The sequence below is a fragment of the Artibeus jamaicensis genome, unplaced genomic scaffold (genome assembly GCF_021234435.1).
Source record: "Artibeus jamaicensis isolate MK-2021 breed Jamaican fruit bat unplaced genomic scaffold, CSHL_Jam_final contig_1998, whole genome shotgun sequence".
Lineage (NCBI taxonomy): Eukaryota > Metazoa > Chordata > Mammalia > Chiroptera > Phyllostomidae > Artibeus > Artibeus jamaicensis.
In genome coordinates, this window is record NW_026521407.1 from 21090513 (window position 1) to 21109835 (window position 19323).

General features: G+C 46.9%; 1 protein-coding gene across 4 annotated transcripts in view; it reads right to left on the reverse strand.

Annotated features, from left to right (window-relative positions):
* The window catches only part of SLC39A11 (solute carrier family 39 member 11), a 337009-nt gene that overhangs the window by 83355 nt on the left and 234331 nt on the right, over positions 1-19323 (reverse strand). For all 4 annotated transcript variants that reach the window (XM_037128088.2, XM_037128090.2, XM_037128089.2 and 1 more), the window contains one exon: positions 12035-12205. In XM_037128088.2, coding sequence (XP_036983983.1) covers positions 12035-12205 — 171 coding nt within the window. The remainder of the gene's footprint in view (positions 1-12034; positions 12206-19323) is intronic.

Sequence of the window (19323 nt, forward strand, 5' to 3'; positions counted from 1 at the left end):
ATGTTACCGGCTGATTAAACTCGCAATCTGCTATAGCTTCTGAACAAAGGAGGCCACCTCAGCAGGGGAGGCTCGGCAGCACCTGAGACGGTTCCTTGGTCAGATTTCCTGCTAGTAAAGGTACCAGGTATTTCCATTAACCAAAGTTTTGGAAAAGCTACAGTTCTCTTTACAATGAAGTCAGACAAGCCAAACTCTTATCAGAAGTCATCATACAGCCAGCGTGGATCACGTGGGATTCCTGAATTTCCACGTGGTGACATAATGATGTTTGAATTGTTCGATGACAGCAGCTGGCCCAGCTGCAGTAGGGACTGTCCTGTGTGGCTTCCCCTGGCGGAGGAGAAAAGGCACAGTGGTCCCCCTTTTCCATGGGGGATACATCCAAGACCCCCTGTGGATGGATGGATGTGTGAAACCGGACCGTACCGAACCCTGTATGCACTGTTTTGTCCTGCACGTACACTCCTATAATAAAGCTCACTCTATAAATTAGGTGCCAGAAAATATTACAATAATCAAATAGAACAGTTATAGTGATACACTGTAATAAAAGCTATGTGACTGGTTTTGGGGCCACAATTAAATACGATAGGGGTGACAGGAACACAAGCGCTGTGACACCAAGACAGTCAATCTGATCACTGAGACCGCTACTAAGTGACTGATGGGCAGGGAGCGTCTACAGTGTGGAGACCTGGACAGAGGGATGATTCATATCCCAGCAGGACAAAGCGGGAGATTTCATCATGCTACGCAGAACGGCACTCAGTCTAAAACTGATGATTTGTTTATTTCTAGAACTTTCCATTTAATGTTTTCAGACAGTGGTTGACCGTGGGTTAACTGAAACCTCAGAAAGTGAAGCCTTGGAAAGCAAAACCATGGATGGGGGGACCACTGCATTTCTTACTGCAGCCTCAGCCTAGGGTGGAACTACGCTGCTGGGAAGAGCAGCAGTGAGAAAATTCTGCCAGAAAGGACAGATAACTCCTGACACAAGCTGATCCGCCCCCAATATACGGAGGTGGTCAGTGTCGTGGCTACGCATTATCTCCTCATCACCTCACTATTAGGGGAAGAAAGAGAATAGCCTGGTATTCAGTCATGGCCTTGACCCTTCCTGCCTGCCCTTGTGCAGAGCACCCATGGCTGCCCGCTCCACTCCTCTCCACTATGGATGGAAATGCTGGCAACCAGTCCTACAAAGCCTGGCTTCCACCACAACTCTTAAAGTAGTAAATATTATTTTTAAAGTACGCCAAGCAAAAAGAGAGTTTACGCCCTTGCTCTGAGAGTTTGCACTTATTGTTCTGACTTCCTGTGGTGATCAATTCATTCTGCGCTGCACTATAATATGTGGGTGTATAACTTTTCTTCTGTTGGGCTGCAGCTCTTTGGAGAAAAAGGCTGTATTTTATTCTCTTACTCTTTTTGTATGCCTGGGAACACCTAGATCTGTACCATGCAAGCAGCCACGTGTGGCTACAAAAGCACTTGGAATTTGGCCAGCATGACTGAGAAATGAATAATTCTATTTCATTTTAATTAATTCAAGTTTAAATTTCAAAACCAAAGAAATAGAAACTATTTCTTCCTGTGTACCCAGCTTTGTTTTGGTAGGACTACACTTAACTCGAACCACTGAAAATTTAGCACCCAAACTGAGATGCGCCAGAAATACAAAATACATACCAGACTTCAAGGGAAAAGAGCATGTAAAATATCGTGATATTTTACATTGATTCTATGTTGAAGAAATACTATGTTGCCTACTTTAGGCTAGATGAAACATATTTTGAAAATTAATTTCACTTGCTTTTTGCTTGTTTAACGTGGCTACTAGGAAGTTGAACATTATTACATAAGTAGCTTGTATCCTGTGTCCGTACAAGGTGCCCGAGGTACTGCCCATGTACTCCAGAACACACTCGCTGCCAGCTTGGTTGAGCACTACAGAGCGACTACTCCATCACCTCTCACCTGGTCTCCAGTCTCCTTATAACCAGAGAAAAGCCATTTTCCAGGCCAGGTGTCTGGATCAGAGACGTAATCCATGCCCAGGACACACAACGAAGAAACCCGGCAGCAGAGGAGTAGAGTTGCTGGTGCCAGTTCACAAACAACCTCCCTCCTCTGCAGTGGATTGAAGTGCGGTAAATGACAGTGTGCGGACTGCAGAGAGAAGCCAGAGAGTCAGACTGCCGGAGCGTGTTCCATTCTCATCTCAGCAGCACTGGGGCTCTGCGCACGGAAGCCAAGAGAAAAGAAAAGGCATCCACAGTAAATGAAGAATGCTGTTCCCACAGCGGGGCCAAGCTTTGCCAGGCAGTACCTTATCTTATTTAGGAGCACTGGGGGAGGTGGCCCTGGAAAAACCTGACAGCAAACGCTGCAGGTGTTCACGTGACAGTGGATGTCCTTGCTTCAAAATCAAAGGGGCCGAGTGAACACGGGCCAGTTACTGAGCTTTGCTCGGGGGATGGGTGTGTGGCTCTCTGTAGGTAACGCAGCGCCCAGAGGATAGAATGAGGAGCCTGTCCTTGGTGCAGCTCTTCCCCCCACCTCCGCCGCCCCCCAACATCAACATGATGATGAGTCTGCTGAACAATCCCCCTTGCAAGCCGCCCCACCCTCTGTGGTCCCCCACTCGAGAACAAAACAGATCAGCAGAACCAGGGAATGGCAACATAGAAATCCCTCTGTCCCGTCCTTAATTTATTTTTAAAAAATTAATTATTTGAAAATGTTGATACTTAACCTACTTTATTTGTGATATATTTCGCCATCCAACAGCACTTTCTGTGATAAGGAAACTGGTCTGCGTCTGGGCTGCCCCACATGGTAGCCATGAGCTGGTCAGCACCAGAGGGTCTAAATTTCACACTTCATCTGGTAAGTAAATATCCAATAGCAGGGCATCTGCTGGTCACGGGATCCAACTGGCCATCCCCTTTCTAATCCTACAGCCTGTGCTGGTCCACCTGGCCACAGCTGCTGTAGTAGGCAGGGCAGGTGGAGAAGGCCTTACCAAAACCATGTTCTAGCCAGTCCCTGCCCAGGCATCACTAGAAAGACAACTAGAAGTAACTGGAAACTTCTGAGCCCTGATATGAAAATGTGTTCAAATTCTCCGTTAATTTTTTTCTCTAATTGACATAACAGGTAGGAGGATGACAGAATGTGCTAAATGTGGGAAGGAGCCTCAATTTTCGTGCTAATCCTGGTGCAGCCTTAATGCAGCTTACTTAACTTCCAGGCCAGAGAGCAGGCGATGGGCGTCCGAGTCTCTGTGGCCAGTGGCAGGAGTTGACAGGATCGCAAAGTCGCCCCGTCACTTGCTTTGTGATCAGGCAGGGACCCCAGAGTAGTGACTTCACCTTCGGGTGCCTGCGCTGGCTCTCACATTCCAACCCAGCAGCGACATTCAGGAGTGTGCCACCAGCCTCTGCTCCGGCACATACCCCAGGAACACGATATGTCGAGCGAAATGTCATCTCAGACAGGAGCCCGTGCTAATTATAATGTCAGGCTTCCCACTGAGACACAGATAATTAAAGGAGACTATTACAGTGTTTCCAAACTCCCCGGAGGAAAAATGAGAAGCGCCTTCAAAAGGAACCCGCTGGAGATGAAAATTCAAGTGATTGGAAATGTCACACTTGAGACCACCAAGACCAGAGCCAAATGATCCTGGAGGGTCAAAGCAATGGGGAAGACCAAGGAGGAGGAAGAAGTGGGTGCGAAGAGAGGAGGACACAAAGGGAATGAACGTTTTTCAGGTCCTTCTCTGTGCTAGGCGTCATCATACACACTTCTTAGGCAGGAGCATGGTGAGTGTCCCTGCTGATTGCCATCACTGCCATGTTCCAGCTGGGAAAGCGGAGACCCCCCCTTAGTCTTCCCTAAGGTTACCAGCAGTCAAGTGTTTGGTAGCTCCATGATCCAAGCCCTGGCCTTTCTAACTTGAAATCCTGTGCTTGTCCCATCTCCCCAGGTCACCTTCCTTGATGTGGTTGAAGGGTTGATGATCTCTGGGGCCTGGACCATCCTCACTTGGTGGCGGCAGCGGTGGCTGTGCAGGGGCTGCAGGCATGCTCATCTCTACACAGTTCTGCAAAGCACCCACAGGGACACGTCCTGTGCATGGACAAGGCTCCAGTCCACATTTTGTCTATCAAAATCTCCTTGCTGAAGGGAGCCCATTGCCTCTTCCATGCTAATCACACCAGCACACCAGTGTAGCGTTACAGACATGTGCATCTAATGTGGCAAGCTTCAAAGAACCAGAAGCATGTCCTGAATTTTTCAGTAACCTTTGCAATCTACTGGGAGAAAGGAAGTAAGCTTGCCAAAAAAGAGGGAGGCTGGTGGCAACATAGACACAGAATGTGAAGCAACTCTACCAGTACCTGCTTATGCAACCTTGAGCTTGGACTTGAACCCTGCTGGGTTGCAGTTTTTAAAACATAAAACAGGGATACAAATATCTAAATCGTATACATGGAGCACTTAATGCCTGGAACTTCAAACAGCCCCAGGAAGTAGCAGCCTCTAGTATTATCAATGTATTTTATGACCACCAATGATTTATGCTGTTGAGTGGGGCTCAGTTTACTCATTCACGGAGCCTGGGTCTCTCTGGCTGTGGAGTAAACTCCTCCAGGTTTTAGTTGCAAAGCAATGGGAAGCACAGGCTGTTACACCAGTGTTTTCTCTGAAAAAGTCCATGCTTAATAAAATTTTCTATTCAGTCTCTGTCCCAGGAAAATGAAGAGTCAATTAAGTTCTTCATTCCAGCACCTGGCTCCTTCCCGCAGAGTCTAGGTGGTGCCCCTGCCGCAATGGAGACCAGACAGGGTAACGAGAATGCCCAGGCTCATGCCGCCAACAGCCCCAGAGCCTCTCACGATGGAGACTGTACAAAGGGGGCTCTCCAGGGCTGTCTGGGGTGAGGTTAGGACCCTGGATTACCAAGGGGCTTTAACTGTAATCACTAGCACCTCTACAGCAAGGAGGCAGAGAAGATTAGACACTGAAGAGACAGCAGTGTGGCCGCGGGGGCAGGGACTGGGGTTCTGTGGCCATAGGGCCAGAAGGGCTCCGGAAGCTGGAAGAGGCCAGGAGCCTCCAGCAGGCGCACAGCCCTGCCAACACCCGACTTTAGCCCAACAAAAGTGATTTCAGGCTCTGGCCTCTAGAACTGTAAGAGAATAAATTTGGGTTATTTAAAGCCATTAAGTTTGGCATAATCTGTTTCAGCCACCATAGGGAGCTAATATAATACTTCATTCTGTTTTCAACCTGCGATTAAAACCACCCCAATTCGATTATCTCAGGCATAAAGAAAGAGTCCCACACACACCCCTATGTGTGTATTGGGGGTTGGGGCACTGAGGCAGCTGGATGATGGAGGTCTCCCTTCCAAAAATTACGTCCATCTGATCACACGCATCATAGACACTCATTAGAGAAACCAGAGTTACAAATCTCACAAGAACATGAAGGGAATAAATATCAGCCAAAATCCCAGGATGAACCAACCACTGTTCATATTTTAGTGTATAAATCGATGGGTTTTGTTCTCAAAGCAAAACCACTTCTGATTACAACCTCAAGCATTTCGTTTAAAGGCGGAAATGTGGTCTATGAGGAGCCGTCCATGAAGACAAGCCAAATACTACAGATCGACTGTCATGCTGTTCTGGAGACACACAAGCAGTGACCCCCAGTTCTCTCTGTGTCCTGGCAGCAGCCACGACGTGACCTGGACCCAACTCTAACGAGAGAAAAATAAGGAGCATGAGATGCCCCAGCCTCTTCTTCTATATGGACTTTGTAAATCACTGCACACAAAGGAAAGCCCACTATGTTATGGAAACTCACAGAAGTTAAACGCCGTCCCTGAGCCCACCTGGTGGCCACGGTAGAGGGAACAAGGACACCGGACTCCCGAATGGCCTCTCCCCTCCTGGAGTGGAGGTTAGGTGACAAAATGCACCAGTCAGTGTAGGCACTGGAATGTCTATTGCTCTGCAATATGAATGGTAACATGGGAACCAAAAAAAAGATGGCATGGACCTTCTTGCAAGAAGCACCATCTACCGGGGGAAACAAACATGTTCAAATAACTGCCATTGGGAGACTATCATTGCCATCTCGTGATGGAAGGAGGCACAAAATACATACAGCAAAGAGCCCTAGAGGAAGGAGTGACTAACCTGCTGAATAAACGAGATCACTAATGAACAATCTGTATTATGTGTCACAGCTTCGCCCCTTGTGAGGGCTGGAAGAAATCACAGCGATCACTTAATACGCCCCTCCCCTAAACTGCCAAATGGAGCAGTGAGTGTCTGAGTGACTTTCTCACTACAAAGCGCTGAAGAGCAGTGCCCTGTTGAGACCATAAACTACTCATGAAAAGAGATTAGTAGGAACTCAATTGCTACTTGAGTTTTAATTCCACTCAGATACAGAAAGGGAGCCCGTGTGCCTCAGGCCCAGGAATTCTGGAAGGCTAGGAGAACTTAAGTCTATAATCTATTGTGTGAAAAGCACTTTAAGAGATATTGTGTTCAGTCTGGGGTCACTGTCAGAAAAACATCCTTTCCTTGGGATATTATTTACCAAAGGACTTAAGTGCCCCAGCCCAGGAGAAGGATGAAGAATGAGGAGGACGAGGCATCGCCACCCTCAGGAGCCTTGACCTCCGCTGCTCCTTACCACTTCTTCCAGAAACATCTGAACTGCCTGCGCACCTGGCCATCTGTTTCTCTAAAGCAGGGTTCTTTCCTGCTCTAAGACCTGTGGACAGACGATCTTCACGAGGTCTGTGGGCACCCAAAACTGCCTGCAAATACTGTGTGCACAGCATCCTGTGATAAGAAGGCACTGCTCTGATCAGATTCTGAAGGGGACCTGGGAGCCACAGAAGACAAGGAACACATGTCCTTGCACATGTGAATCAAATATTAACTCGAATGCCCTAGGTGCGTCCACAAGCCAACATGTGTGTCCTGAGATTCCAGAAACCCCCAGGAGACAGGACACTCGCTAACAAGCTTTTACTTCAACATTTTTAAAAAACATTTTTTTAGAACTTCCAGCCAAGGTGGAGGGGCAGGTAGACACACTGTGCCTCCTCGCACAACCAAAATAAGGACAACAACAATTTAGAAAGAAAAAACAACCAGAACTGACAGAATATTGAACTGTATGGAAGTTCGACAACCAAGGAGTTAAAGAAGAAACATTCATCCAGACCAGTGGGAAGGGAAAAGTTGGTGGCCCGGCAGAAAGGAGTCTCAGCAAAGCAGTGGCTGGCAGACCCCAGGTGCACAGGGCAGCAGCTGATGGATCCAGCGAGGTGGTGGATTGTGGAGTGCAGTGTGGCGCACAAGCAGCTGGTGGAGTGGGTGCGCCCAAATTTATGCGCAGATAAACCAGGCAAAACTGGAGAGCAAGACAGACCACGCAACCCAGGGTCCCAGAGTAGGGAAATAAAGCCTCAAAACACAGATTTAAAGCATCTGTGGGTGTTGAGGTGCCGGGAGACACTCCCAGCCTCACAGGAGAGGTCATTGGACAGACACAAGGTCCTGGAATATACACAAACCCACCCACGCAGGAATCAGCACTAGAAAAGCCCAATTTGCTTGGGAGAAGCGGGGGAAGTAACTGAAAGCTGGCAGAGAATGGGCAAGTGCCATTGTTCCCTCTCGGACCCCGCCCCCACATACAGTGCCACAACCCAGCCACTGGGTTGCCCAGCCCTGGTGAACATCTAAGGCTCTGCCCCTCACTATGTAACAGGAGCCTTGAGACAAAAAAAAAAAAAAAAAAAAAAAAAAAAAAAAAGGCCCAAATGAAAGAACAGATCAAAGCTCCAGAAAAAATGCAACTAAGTGACAAAGAGATAGCCAACCTATCAAGTGCACAGTTCAAAACACTGGTGATCAGGATGCTCACAGAATCAGTTGAATCTGGTCACAAATTAGATGAAAAAATGAAGGCTATGCTAAGTGAAATAAAGGAAAATGTACAGGGAACCAATAATGATGGGAAGGAAACTGGAACTCAAATCAATGGAGTAGACCAGAAGGAAGAAACATCCAACCAGAAAATGAAGCAACAAGAATTAAAAAATATGGGGAGAGGCTTAGGAACCACCAGAACACTTTTAAACATTCCAACATGTGAATTATAGGGGTATCAGAAGAAGAGGAAGAGAAACAAGTGGAAAATTTATTTGAACAAATAATAAAGGAGAACTTCCCCATTCTGGCAAAGGAAATAGACTTCCAGAAAGCTCAGAGAGTCCCAAAGAAGTTGGACTTGAGGAGAAATACATCAAGGCACACTATAATTACATTACCCAAGATGAAAGATAAGGAGAGAATCTTAAAAGCAGCAAGAGAAAAGGAGACAGTTACCTACAAATGAGTGCCCATAAGACTGTCGGCTGACTTCTCAAAAGAGACCTTACAGACAAGAAGGGGCTGGAAAGAAGTATTCCAAGTTATGAAAGGCAAGGACCTCCATCCAAGATGGCTCTATCCAGCAAAGCTACCATTTTAGAATGGAAGGGCAGATAAACTGCTTCTCAGATAAGGTCAAGTTAAAGGAGTTCATCATCACCAAACTCTTATTTTATGAAATGTTAAAGGGTCTTATCTAAGAAAAATGAGAAGATTGAAACTCTGAACAGTAAAATGACAACAAACTCACAACTATCAACAATTGAACCTAAAAAACAAAAACAAAAATGAACTAAGCAAACAACTAGAACAGGGACAGAACCATAGAAATGGAGATCACATGAAGGGTTATTAACAGGGGAATAGGAGGGGGAAAGGGGGTAAAAGGCACAGAGAATACGTAGCATAGATGGTAGGTACAAAATAGACAGGGGGAGGGTAAGAATAGTACGAGAAATGTAGAAGCCAAAGAACTTATATGTATGACCCATGGACATGAACTAAAGGCGGGGAATGTAGGTGGGAGGGGGGCAGGGTCGAGAGGAGTGAAGGGGGAAAATGGGACAACTGTAATAGAATAATCGATGAAATATATTAAAAAATAAAACTAATAAAAAAGGGGAAAAATTGAACAAAATGTCATCCTCAGGACATATAAAACTAAATGAGCAAAGACAAAAAATTCATAAAAAATCAATTATCCATTTAGTCACTTTGAAAAATCTATCTTGCAACCCAGAGTCTCAGGGAATGTCAAAGCTCTAGATAAATTTTTAATAAACTGGAAAGGATAATGTTAAAGAAGAGACCTTTTCAAAGGTGAGCTCAGTCGGCCCAAAGGTTGTGGGTTTATTGCTAAAGAAACCACGCACCCACACAAAGGCGAGCTGGCGACAGACGAGGTGTGGTAACAGTTCTCAGCAAAGGGCGTGAAGCTGCTGATGGGAGCTGAGGGCAGGTGACCCTCTCCTCAGACGAGTTAGATGCTTGAGACTCCAGGAGAGGGTCCCAGTGGGGTCTTTGGAGACATGTCTATTTCAACCGTTGGTGATTTTATCCAGTGTTACGGGTTTAAATTACATCTATACGCCAGTGATTCACAAATGTATCCTCCCAGTCCCCGAATGCACCCATCCCGAAACCGATCGTCCAGCTGCCTCGTTAGTATCTCCACTTCAATGTCTAATGGCAATGAAACCTCAGAGTCCAAAACCCAATTCCTGACAGTCCCCCTTAAACCTGCTCCTGCTGCAAACTTCCCCTCTCAGTTGACGGCAACTCCACCTTTGTAGCTGGTCAGCCCTGAAATCCCGGGGTGCTTCTGGGCCCTCTTTCTTTCGCACCCTACATCCGACCCATCAGCGAGTCCCGTTGGCTTCACCTTCCACAGACACCAGAACGGGAGGCCTCCCTGCACCACTGGCACTACCACCCTGATTAGCCACCGCTGTCTCCACCTGGGTTCCTCACAGGTCTCCCTGCTTCCACCCTCGCCCCTCCGAAGTCCAGTCTGAATTCAGGGGACAATTCCAAATGCGCACATGGGGACACAGTAGGGTAGGGGCAGCTGTGACATGAGAAGGGGTGTGCAGGGGAAAGCATATTCCTGGGTCCTAAAAGCCCATCACTAGAAATCTGCATCTTAGAACACTTTGTTCTGCAAGGAAACAGCGAATCCCCACTCAAGCCAGTGGAGTTATTTTGTTTGGCTCTAGACCCACCCACCAGACATACCTTTTGTTCTGTTTCAACTGATTAGAGAAGGGGTCTTGAACCGCAGAAAGACAGCTACTATTATGACCGAAAAGGCGGCACAAGCAGCTTCTCTAATGATCAGCTTTGAACAGGATGGAAGAAACTGTAGAGACTTTCAAATCTCCCTCTGCGGCGCCTCGGGTCTTCCACCAAGCTCATTAAGACACTAGGGGAGAGTGTGACCAGACCCTCCCCACCAAGGCAAATCCACACGATCAGCTTTGTACACTAGTGTCCCCCATCAGACTTCATCTGAAGGCGTACTCAGTAGCAAGCTCTGAAAACCCACCAAGAGAAGTAACACCCAAGAGAAAGGGCCAAGACAGAAGTGGGAAACAGAAGCTGCGGAAAAACTTGGGCAGGCCGGCCTACATGACCACCCTCCAGCGGTGCTCCTCCGCTGGAGGAGGACTGCGAAACGTGACTGGGCAACACGGCCAGATTTAACACGCACACTGGAGTATATAACGCACCGCCACTTTTGTTCTTTAAACATGAGCAGGACCCGTCCTCTCGTGCAGGCCTACGACTGTGGAGTTACCCCCAGGGAAAGGGACTCGGCTTGGCCGTGGCCTTTGCTCTCACATATGAAGCCAGAAGGTAATGGGACGACATCCACAGCGGCTTGGAAGAGAAATATGGGCCTCTAGCCAGCTTTTCCGCTCAAGTCATTGCTCCTGTAACAAGGTAACAGGTTGACACTATGAACTCTACAAGGACTCAGGTAATATGTCATCTGTGGATACTCCCTGAGCAACATAATTGCTTAAACTGTAGTTCCAATACAACAAAAAATGAATCAGAATGTTCAAGGCCTCGAGACTGAGGAAGTCACGGCTGGAGAGGACAGGAATATTGCTGATGCCAATAACAGCACGTTTCAAGCTCTCGTAAGCCCCAGCTACTGCACTAAACATACACATATGTTTAAACACATATAGAGCATATACATAACATTTTATTTATCAGACACATATGATATACACATATAGCATCTTATCAAAATAAATGAAGTTTGCTTTGTAAAAAACAAAGATCCTAGTTATCTCAGTGGTAGCATTATCCCCATTTCAGAGATGAGAAAAGCAAGTGAACCCCAAGTGACCTGTTATGATATACCAATGAGTAAGTAGTACAGCTGGAATTCCAAAAAGTAGCCCAAGACGTTCCTCAGGTTGCCCCAATTTATTTTTTATGACACCTTTATGCATTTTTATTCTTATCTGTGTTTTCTAGTTATGCTACATAAAACATGTATTATTGTTTAAAACTGTACACCAATACATTTTTTTTTCAAAGAAAATAAATCCAAAGACATAAAACCAATTCTCCCAAAATGCTAAAAAAGAAAGGATTGGTAAGGACATTTCGGAAAGATGTCCCGCGTAAAGAAAGCAGGTAAGACAAACGTCTATTTTAACTGTACTGAAATCCGTCTTTTGAAAGAGCGAGAAGTGGAACTAGAGACACCCAAGCTTAGGAAAGGCCCATTCCCCGCAATCAGGCCACCGTTGTGGACATGGGCTCCGAGGGACTCAGCGTCAAACACGTGAAGAAAGGAACTCGCTAACGGAGACAGGAGTGACACTGTCTGAAGTGACTGGACTGGGAAGTTTTAACACACAATGATCCCTCTAGATTCTAGAAGAAACCTCAACAATACAGTCAAGAAAGATTGCAATTCTTCCCCCAGTCCCCTCAAAAAAGGATCCGCACCCTCCCGACTTCCCAGGCCCCCTTTCCAGCCAGGCAACGGAGCTGGCAGGGACCTCACCTTCAGGCAGGTGGCAAGACCTCACCTGGGATGTTGTGTATGGTGATGGCCAAGATGAGCAGCGCGATCCTCCTCCAGCTGCTGTCACTGCGAGGAGCCAGGTTCCCTGGAGAAGGCATGGGGACAGCAGGGCCCTCTGGAAGGCCGGTGGCCACCACCTTCCTCCTCTGGTATGCCTCACCATTCTCACTTTTGTCTGAGCAAAAAGAGAGGGACGGGAAGAGAGAGCACTTTGAACATGAGTGAACACTTTGAACTTGGGCAAGCAGCAGCAGGAGGAAGCTTTCAAGACCAGGATATGAGCTACTTCCTAACTTCTAAATGGACCGTGGATTCTTCTGCATGCTTCTTCATCCCTTCGCTCACTCACTCATCCATTTGTTCACTCATTCAGCAAACTTTCACCGAGGAGACATTCAGTGCCCACTGTAACGGTACTGACAAGGGTAAGGAAGGTGAAAACAGCACGTTAGCAGTGCCTATCTTGGAGAAGCCATATTCAGCTGTGATCAGAAGCACAGATTCTAGAACCAGACACCAGCTCACAAGCTCTTGAACCTCTTTGTGCCTTACTTTCCTGGTTCGCAAAATGGGATAACAGTACCTACTTCTGAGAAGGGCTACTCAGAAGGGGTTTTTCAAGGATTAAAGGAGAGGCTGCATGAAACTACTCAGACTACCCTGAATGCTGTGTGCGTGGACTGTGGCAGCGTCACGTGCCCTTCTCTCCCACAGCCCACGGAAGTCTATCACGTGAGACTGCTCTCCTGGTCACAATAACTCAGGGGGCACCTATTCCAATGCCAGGCTCAGCCAATGAGATTCTCTCTCAGGGATGGGGACTGGAATGGGGAAAGAGCCCGGGACTCTAGTGTGGGTTCTCAACCAAAAGGTCACACGATATGAGGGCAGCCATGACGTACCATGCATGCATGGAACAAGGCAGCAGGTTGGAGACACACAGGAGGAAGCAGGTACCCACAGACAAGTAGAGATGGGAAATCATGTGTCCAGAGACAGGCCGAGAGACAGACGAATGGCAGCCCGGATGCAGTAAGACCTTCTGACCTCCATGAGCTGACCTCAGTAGCCAGCCCTTGACTTCCATGAACTAACCCTCCTTTTACAAAGTCCCTTTTGAGAACACAGTTGAAGGGTGTCATTTCTTAGGACCAGAGAGTCCCAAACACCACTGGTCTCCTGGATCATTTGTTTATTCCTACTGGAGGTAATATGCCTGGATCGAAATACAGGTGAGGCTGAGCAGCCAGGCTGGGGGTCACGGCATGAGTGGATCTATGAGAGAGGCTTCCCAGAGCTGGGGCGGTGAGCAAATCTAAAATACACAGGGGCACGAATGGAACAGAGAGCCTTTCGACCATGAGAACATGAAAAGCATAGCTCAGCTGTCACGGACAGGTCACCAGAACATGCTTTTAGGGAACCCACCACGACCAGGGTAACCACACATCCCAGTGTGGCTTTGCTACCACAGCAGGGCCATTGGTGCCCCTTTCACTCTCAGAAGCGTCCTGGTCTGGAGCATTAATTATGTGGCTCCCAAGCTGCAGAAACCACAGAGGCCTGGTGGGGGGACCTCTCTCACTGAGGTCAGAGGTCACCAACCTGCAGGGCAGGAGGCAAGCTCTATGCCCCTCCTTCCCTTCTCTACTCACACATTTTCCACAACTGAATGAACTCTCACCTCCAAGCTGAAAGCTACAGAAAATTTTCCCGAAGTGCAATGAAGAAACGAGGGGAACTTCAGGGATTCCTTTCTCTCCGACCTCACTCCCTGCTATAATGCAAGGCGAGGGTGGATTATCCTGCCCTCGTGGTGCCTCATTTAAAGACTAGACTCTCAGTCCATAAACTTGCCCACGTCCTTGATTCCCTTTTCAGATAAACTGCCCAAGTGGAATACTGTTTTATATTTCAAAATCAAGAAAAGAAAAAAAAAAACTTTGAGAATGATTTTGGGTTTATTTACTCAAATCGCGCCAGCAGGGCTTAAAGAGTGCGAGGACACCAGAGACAGGTGCAGCCCTCCCCAGTCCTGGCGGGCCCTCTCCCGGGAACAGCTGACTCCCGGTTCCATGAGGGAGAAGAGGCCTTGTATGGATCCCTGGGAGCGCAGGCCCGCCAGCCCTCCTGCAGTCAGCCGCCTCAGCTCGTACACCGGCCTCTGGGGGGGGCACACAACCGTCTCCGCTGGACGGCAACCCCTCCAGGCAGTGTTTGCACACTCAAAGCTAGACACCCTCTGTGTGGCATCTGTATGTATGTGCACACATGAGTGTGCAAGCATATGAGTGCCACGTGGTACAGTCTTGCTTGCCTCAGATATCAGACAGCCTTCATGTATGTTTGCATATGTGCGCATGTATATACACACGGGGGGTGGGGGTGTTGCTGTATGTTTAAAGTTGACGACATCTAACAACTCAAGCTGCAGAGGCTAGATGGGAAATTGAACTAAATATCTGGGATTTCAAGCGCATGAATACTAAAGCCACGAGCCAGCAGAGTGGAGGGCTGTGCAGGAAATAAGCTGCACCATGGTGGAGGCCACCCTGGCGTCCCCTGGGCCAGCGGTGGGCGTCACTGCCTCCTTGGGCCTCCTCTGAGCTCACTGGCCTGACCTAGATGCTCTTCAGTGGGAAAAAAAACAACCAGAAAATCCAACTCTTCCCTTTAGAATTTTATAATTTAAGCGATGACAGACAGGGAAGACATAAATAAATTCCTTTAAGTCTAAGGAGCAGAGCTAACTCAGTCTCTAACAAGTGATGAAGGCTGGGCTGGTTTTTGTTAGTGATGCAGAGGGCTCAGATTCTGAACCTCCTGCAAACAATGTCCAGAGAGCCACAGAGATGAGACACCCCCAGCACACCCCACACCACAACATCAAGCACAAGGCATCGTGGACCGAGGGAAAGGAGCCTGCCTCGTCTTGGGCTCCCAAGGCGTGAGTCCTTCTCCCGTGGGAAGCGGGACGCTGTGAGCCCCCGATGTACTTCTGAAAGTTAAATACGCCACCACGAGTGAGCCTGCAATGAGGAAAATCCACCCAAATAAACCATGAATGTACAGAGGTGTCCTGAGTGAAGACTGTTCTTGCCTCTCCTGGTTAGGGTTGGATGAACCATCGCATCCCATCAGGTGAAATGGCAGTACCTGGTATGGGGACATAAGTGGGGCACAGTGACAGGAACCCAGGAGATTTCTTGAAATAGGGAAGATTTGGACACCTGTGAAGTAGGACTGGGAAAGAGGAAGGACATTTAGGGATGGAATAGCTGATGTCGAGGCAGAAATAGAAAACATCGATGACACTGGCTAGTAGGTGATACTAAGGACTTAGCGTAATACTCACAATCCTTACAAAAGCCCTGTGAAGTAGAGATCGCCCCCTTAACTAATGAGGAGCTTGAAGAGGAGAAAGAGGGGGGAACTGGTCCCAGGTCACAGAGCCCTGAGTCAAGCCAAATCCTCTACCTGGAAACTGCCCCTTGGCCGACTGGCGCGGCGGCAGAGTGCTGCTCTCCTGTGCTCTCCAAAATGTGCAGTGTGTGCAGTCACTGTAGTGGCATTTAGGGGCCTGAAACCCCAGAGGTTTCAGTTCAGAGATGTGTACATGGCAGAGAGGTCACTCTCCGGTGAGTGACAAGAGAAATGGACAGCTCAGTGGAAGTCTCGAATCTACCATCATTCCCACTCACAGACAAACACAAAAACAGTTTCTTAACCCAATCAACCTACCATTTCTAAGTATAAGTAGTAAATACTTATCAACACTGAATATGGAATCCAGGGCTACAGTTCCTTCAGGAGGGTAGAAAAGAACCACTTCAAAGTAGATCATCATCAAAAAACCTTTTTTTACATCTGAACATAAGCATCTAAGAATCCGCACAAAGACGGAGGCCCCTGCTAGACCTCAGCCCGTGGTCCTGCCCCTTCATCTTTGCCATGGGGGCATCACATAGCTGCATTTAAGAATGAGGACCCCAGGCAAACAGACAGACCAGTCCAAGGGTCACTCTTCCCACTGGATCACAGGGTGACCTGATGTGACACAGTGACTTCCTGGTTTCCTCTCCCAGAAACAAGGGACACAATTCTTGCCCCAACACATTGTATCACTGGGTGAAAGCAGACAGGGGCCTGGGGGCACAAGCCAGGGGCCACAGCCAAGGAGACCTGCTACATGGGCGAAGCCTGCCACTCAGGGCTTTGGCTCTTCCCCTGCGAAGGGAATGGCCCCGATGTCTACAGGTCAGTGGGTAGAACCCATCTGGAAGCTACCATCTTCTCTCCAGCAAAAAGGAAAATGTACCAACATGGTTTTAAGTGATTTCTGAATTCTTATGGAATCAAGGACCTTTGTTTTTCATAGCCCATGGGCCCAGTCCCACCAGAGATGCAGGGTGTCTGAATCTAATAGGCCTCCCAAGAATACGGCAACACTAATTAACACATCACCAGCCACGAGAGCTTTAAAAATCATCCCCAAGATATCACTGGAGACGATTTGGTTGAATTAGAACAAATAGGCAAATCCTTAGCTGATTAAGTGCAGAAAATTTCAAATCCCTGGAAAAAATACCTCCTCTGAAAGCTGAGCCCCTGTTACAAAACAAAATGAAGAGTAGTCAGCAATACGTATTCACTGTGTACGGTGTGTGCATAAACAAAATCAAAAGGCCGACCGAAAGCGGGGAGAGAGGAGGGTCCTTGGGCTAACATTACCTTTCCTTTCTTCTTGTTTTCCAGAGAACCAGAATGACTTGGGGGAAGAAATTCAATTATCTACACGAGTGTGACAATGCTTGCTAAGAATATGGTTCTGTTTCTTTACTCATTTATGGGACTAGCATGACTTTCTTTATATATTATAATTAATGCTGAATTTGAACATGAACTAATTACTCAACAATTGTTATATCAACCTGGCAGATGGAGAAACCAAGGCCCACAGAGGCCCTTCTTGCTGGTCCCATGGGAATTTAAGAAAGGCCAGGGTGGTTCCCTGTCTTGTCAGAGGGCCCTTCAGCTTGGAGACATCTAAATTTAAAGCCTATGACTGTCTCTAAACCTATCCATAACTCTCCTACTGTTTCCTCTTTTAAAGCTATAAACATAACCTCATTAAAGACCCTTGCCCAAACATATAAAATCCCCAGTATCCCTAAGACAATGGCTGAGCCCGTGCCCAGTTCATGTACACTCTTTTGCATATTTGCAGTCAGCACAAAAGATGACAAGAACAGGTCACACTGTCAGCCATGGGATGCTGGCTCTGTCAGCCATGGGATTGTGGCGAGGTCAATCATTAGCCATAAGGCTTCAGGCAAATGCTGTCTCTCTGCCTCAGTGTTATCATGGTAAAATGGGTTTGATAATCATATCTACTTAGTAAGGTTGTTATGAGAACTAAATATACACCAAGCGCCTGGCACATGAAAACCACAATCAATGTTAGCTATTATTGGTGACATTTTAATATACAGTTTCCTATACCACTTGTTTCACTTCAAATTACGGAAACATTTTCTAGACTTCTTAGCCTCTTCGACTCTAGTTTTGAATGGCTCAAAGGCATTTTGCTTATTTCTAAGCGCATCCTTTTATTCAAGTTTGAGTGGTCACTTTTTTCCAGATTCTAAAAGATGCAGTGCCCCACTCATGCCATGTGGGGGCGTGCTCTTTCTGCTCCCTCCCACCCACGACGGGCACCCACCCAGGGAAAGTTCCTGTCTTGACGTCAAGCACTAAATCTTTATTTTATGGCTTCATGATTCATCTACGCCACTGGAACATGTGAAGAGGGGCACAGCTGCCCTCCAGAAACAGCTTAGCACATGAGAGAAAGCTCCTACTGAAGACGGGAGGAATCTGTGTGAAGACCCTTACGTCTTTCACGTGCTTCTTTCACGTGCTTGTCTGGAACTGACTGTTGCCCAACAACTGGTTTCCTAACCCTGAACCACGGTGGAGAGGTCCCCACGTGCACATTACAGGTGTCTGCATCTGAAAACAGACAAGAGAAAAGTCCCTTCGTTTACCCAATGCCCCTTCCCACCTTCCACTACTGAATCTTCAAAGTGATTTTGGCTTCAATTTCCAAAGAAAAGGAGAGGCACCAGTTGAAATGGAGAGAAAAAAGAAAATTAATTCTTGGCTCTTGATCTTCGGGGGCAGGGGGCGGCACCACCTGGTGGTTTAAAGGAGGAAAGGGATTTTCAAGGGGAGGGATTTCCAACTCTGTGATATTTCTGCATTAAATGCCGTCTTTAGAAACCGCTGGGCACTTGAAACATGACTCGACTGTCAGGAACTAGGAAGGTGGGAGAGCTGGAGATTGGCCATATGATGCCGTAGATGGTTTAACAAGAGCCAATGGGAAGAGGGGAGGGAAATAATGCTTATGGTGCCTTTTCATGGGGAAATTCCTTCGCTTCTCTGAGCCTTTGAAGGCTACACACCCAGAAGTGCCCTTAGATCCCCCAGGAGCCCTTTGAACTGCCAACATACAGTCTGCAGATGTGAAGTCCTGGCATGAAACCAACAGCAGAACCTTCACTTACCTCTCATCAACTTAATTGGGTTAATGGGTGTGAGTGGTCCAGGGAGGGAGGACTGGCTGGCTATCCCATTTTGCCATCAAGCCCCAAGTGAAATACTCCTGCCAATAACCTCATTTCTGATTATAAAGATATAAAATGCATATTGAAGCAACCTTGGAAAACCTCAAAGTACATATAAAGATTTAAACCACATAATAATCACATCATTTAAAACAAATACTAGAGTTTGGGATATTTGTTTCCATGCTTTGTCAGGTTGTTTACAAAACTAAGAAAGATTATACAACTGGAGACTTTTCGTTCCCACTAAACATAACATCAGCATTTACATAAACAATGAAAAATCCTTACACTTCAAACAATACAAATCATTATTTACTTAATCTTGACCACTGGGCATTTAGGCCATTTCTAATTTTTTTTCCTATAAAGATCATTGTAAAACCTTTAACTTATATAAACAGTCAGAAATTTGGACAAAGTTCTCAGAAGCTGAACCTTGATCAAAGGCCTTGATGCATTTGTCTAAGTAATTTCTAGAAAGGCCAGGCCATTTATACTCCCATCAACAGAATCAGGCCGCTTCTTAGTCAGCCTGGATATTTCGAATTTGAAAATAAATGTCTTCATTTACGAGGGAAATGCTATTTCCCCTCCTTTGTATTTCTCTGACTACAAATGAAGCTGAGTGTTTTTCATGGTTTCGGGCCTATCTTTTTTTCCC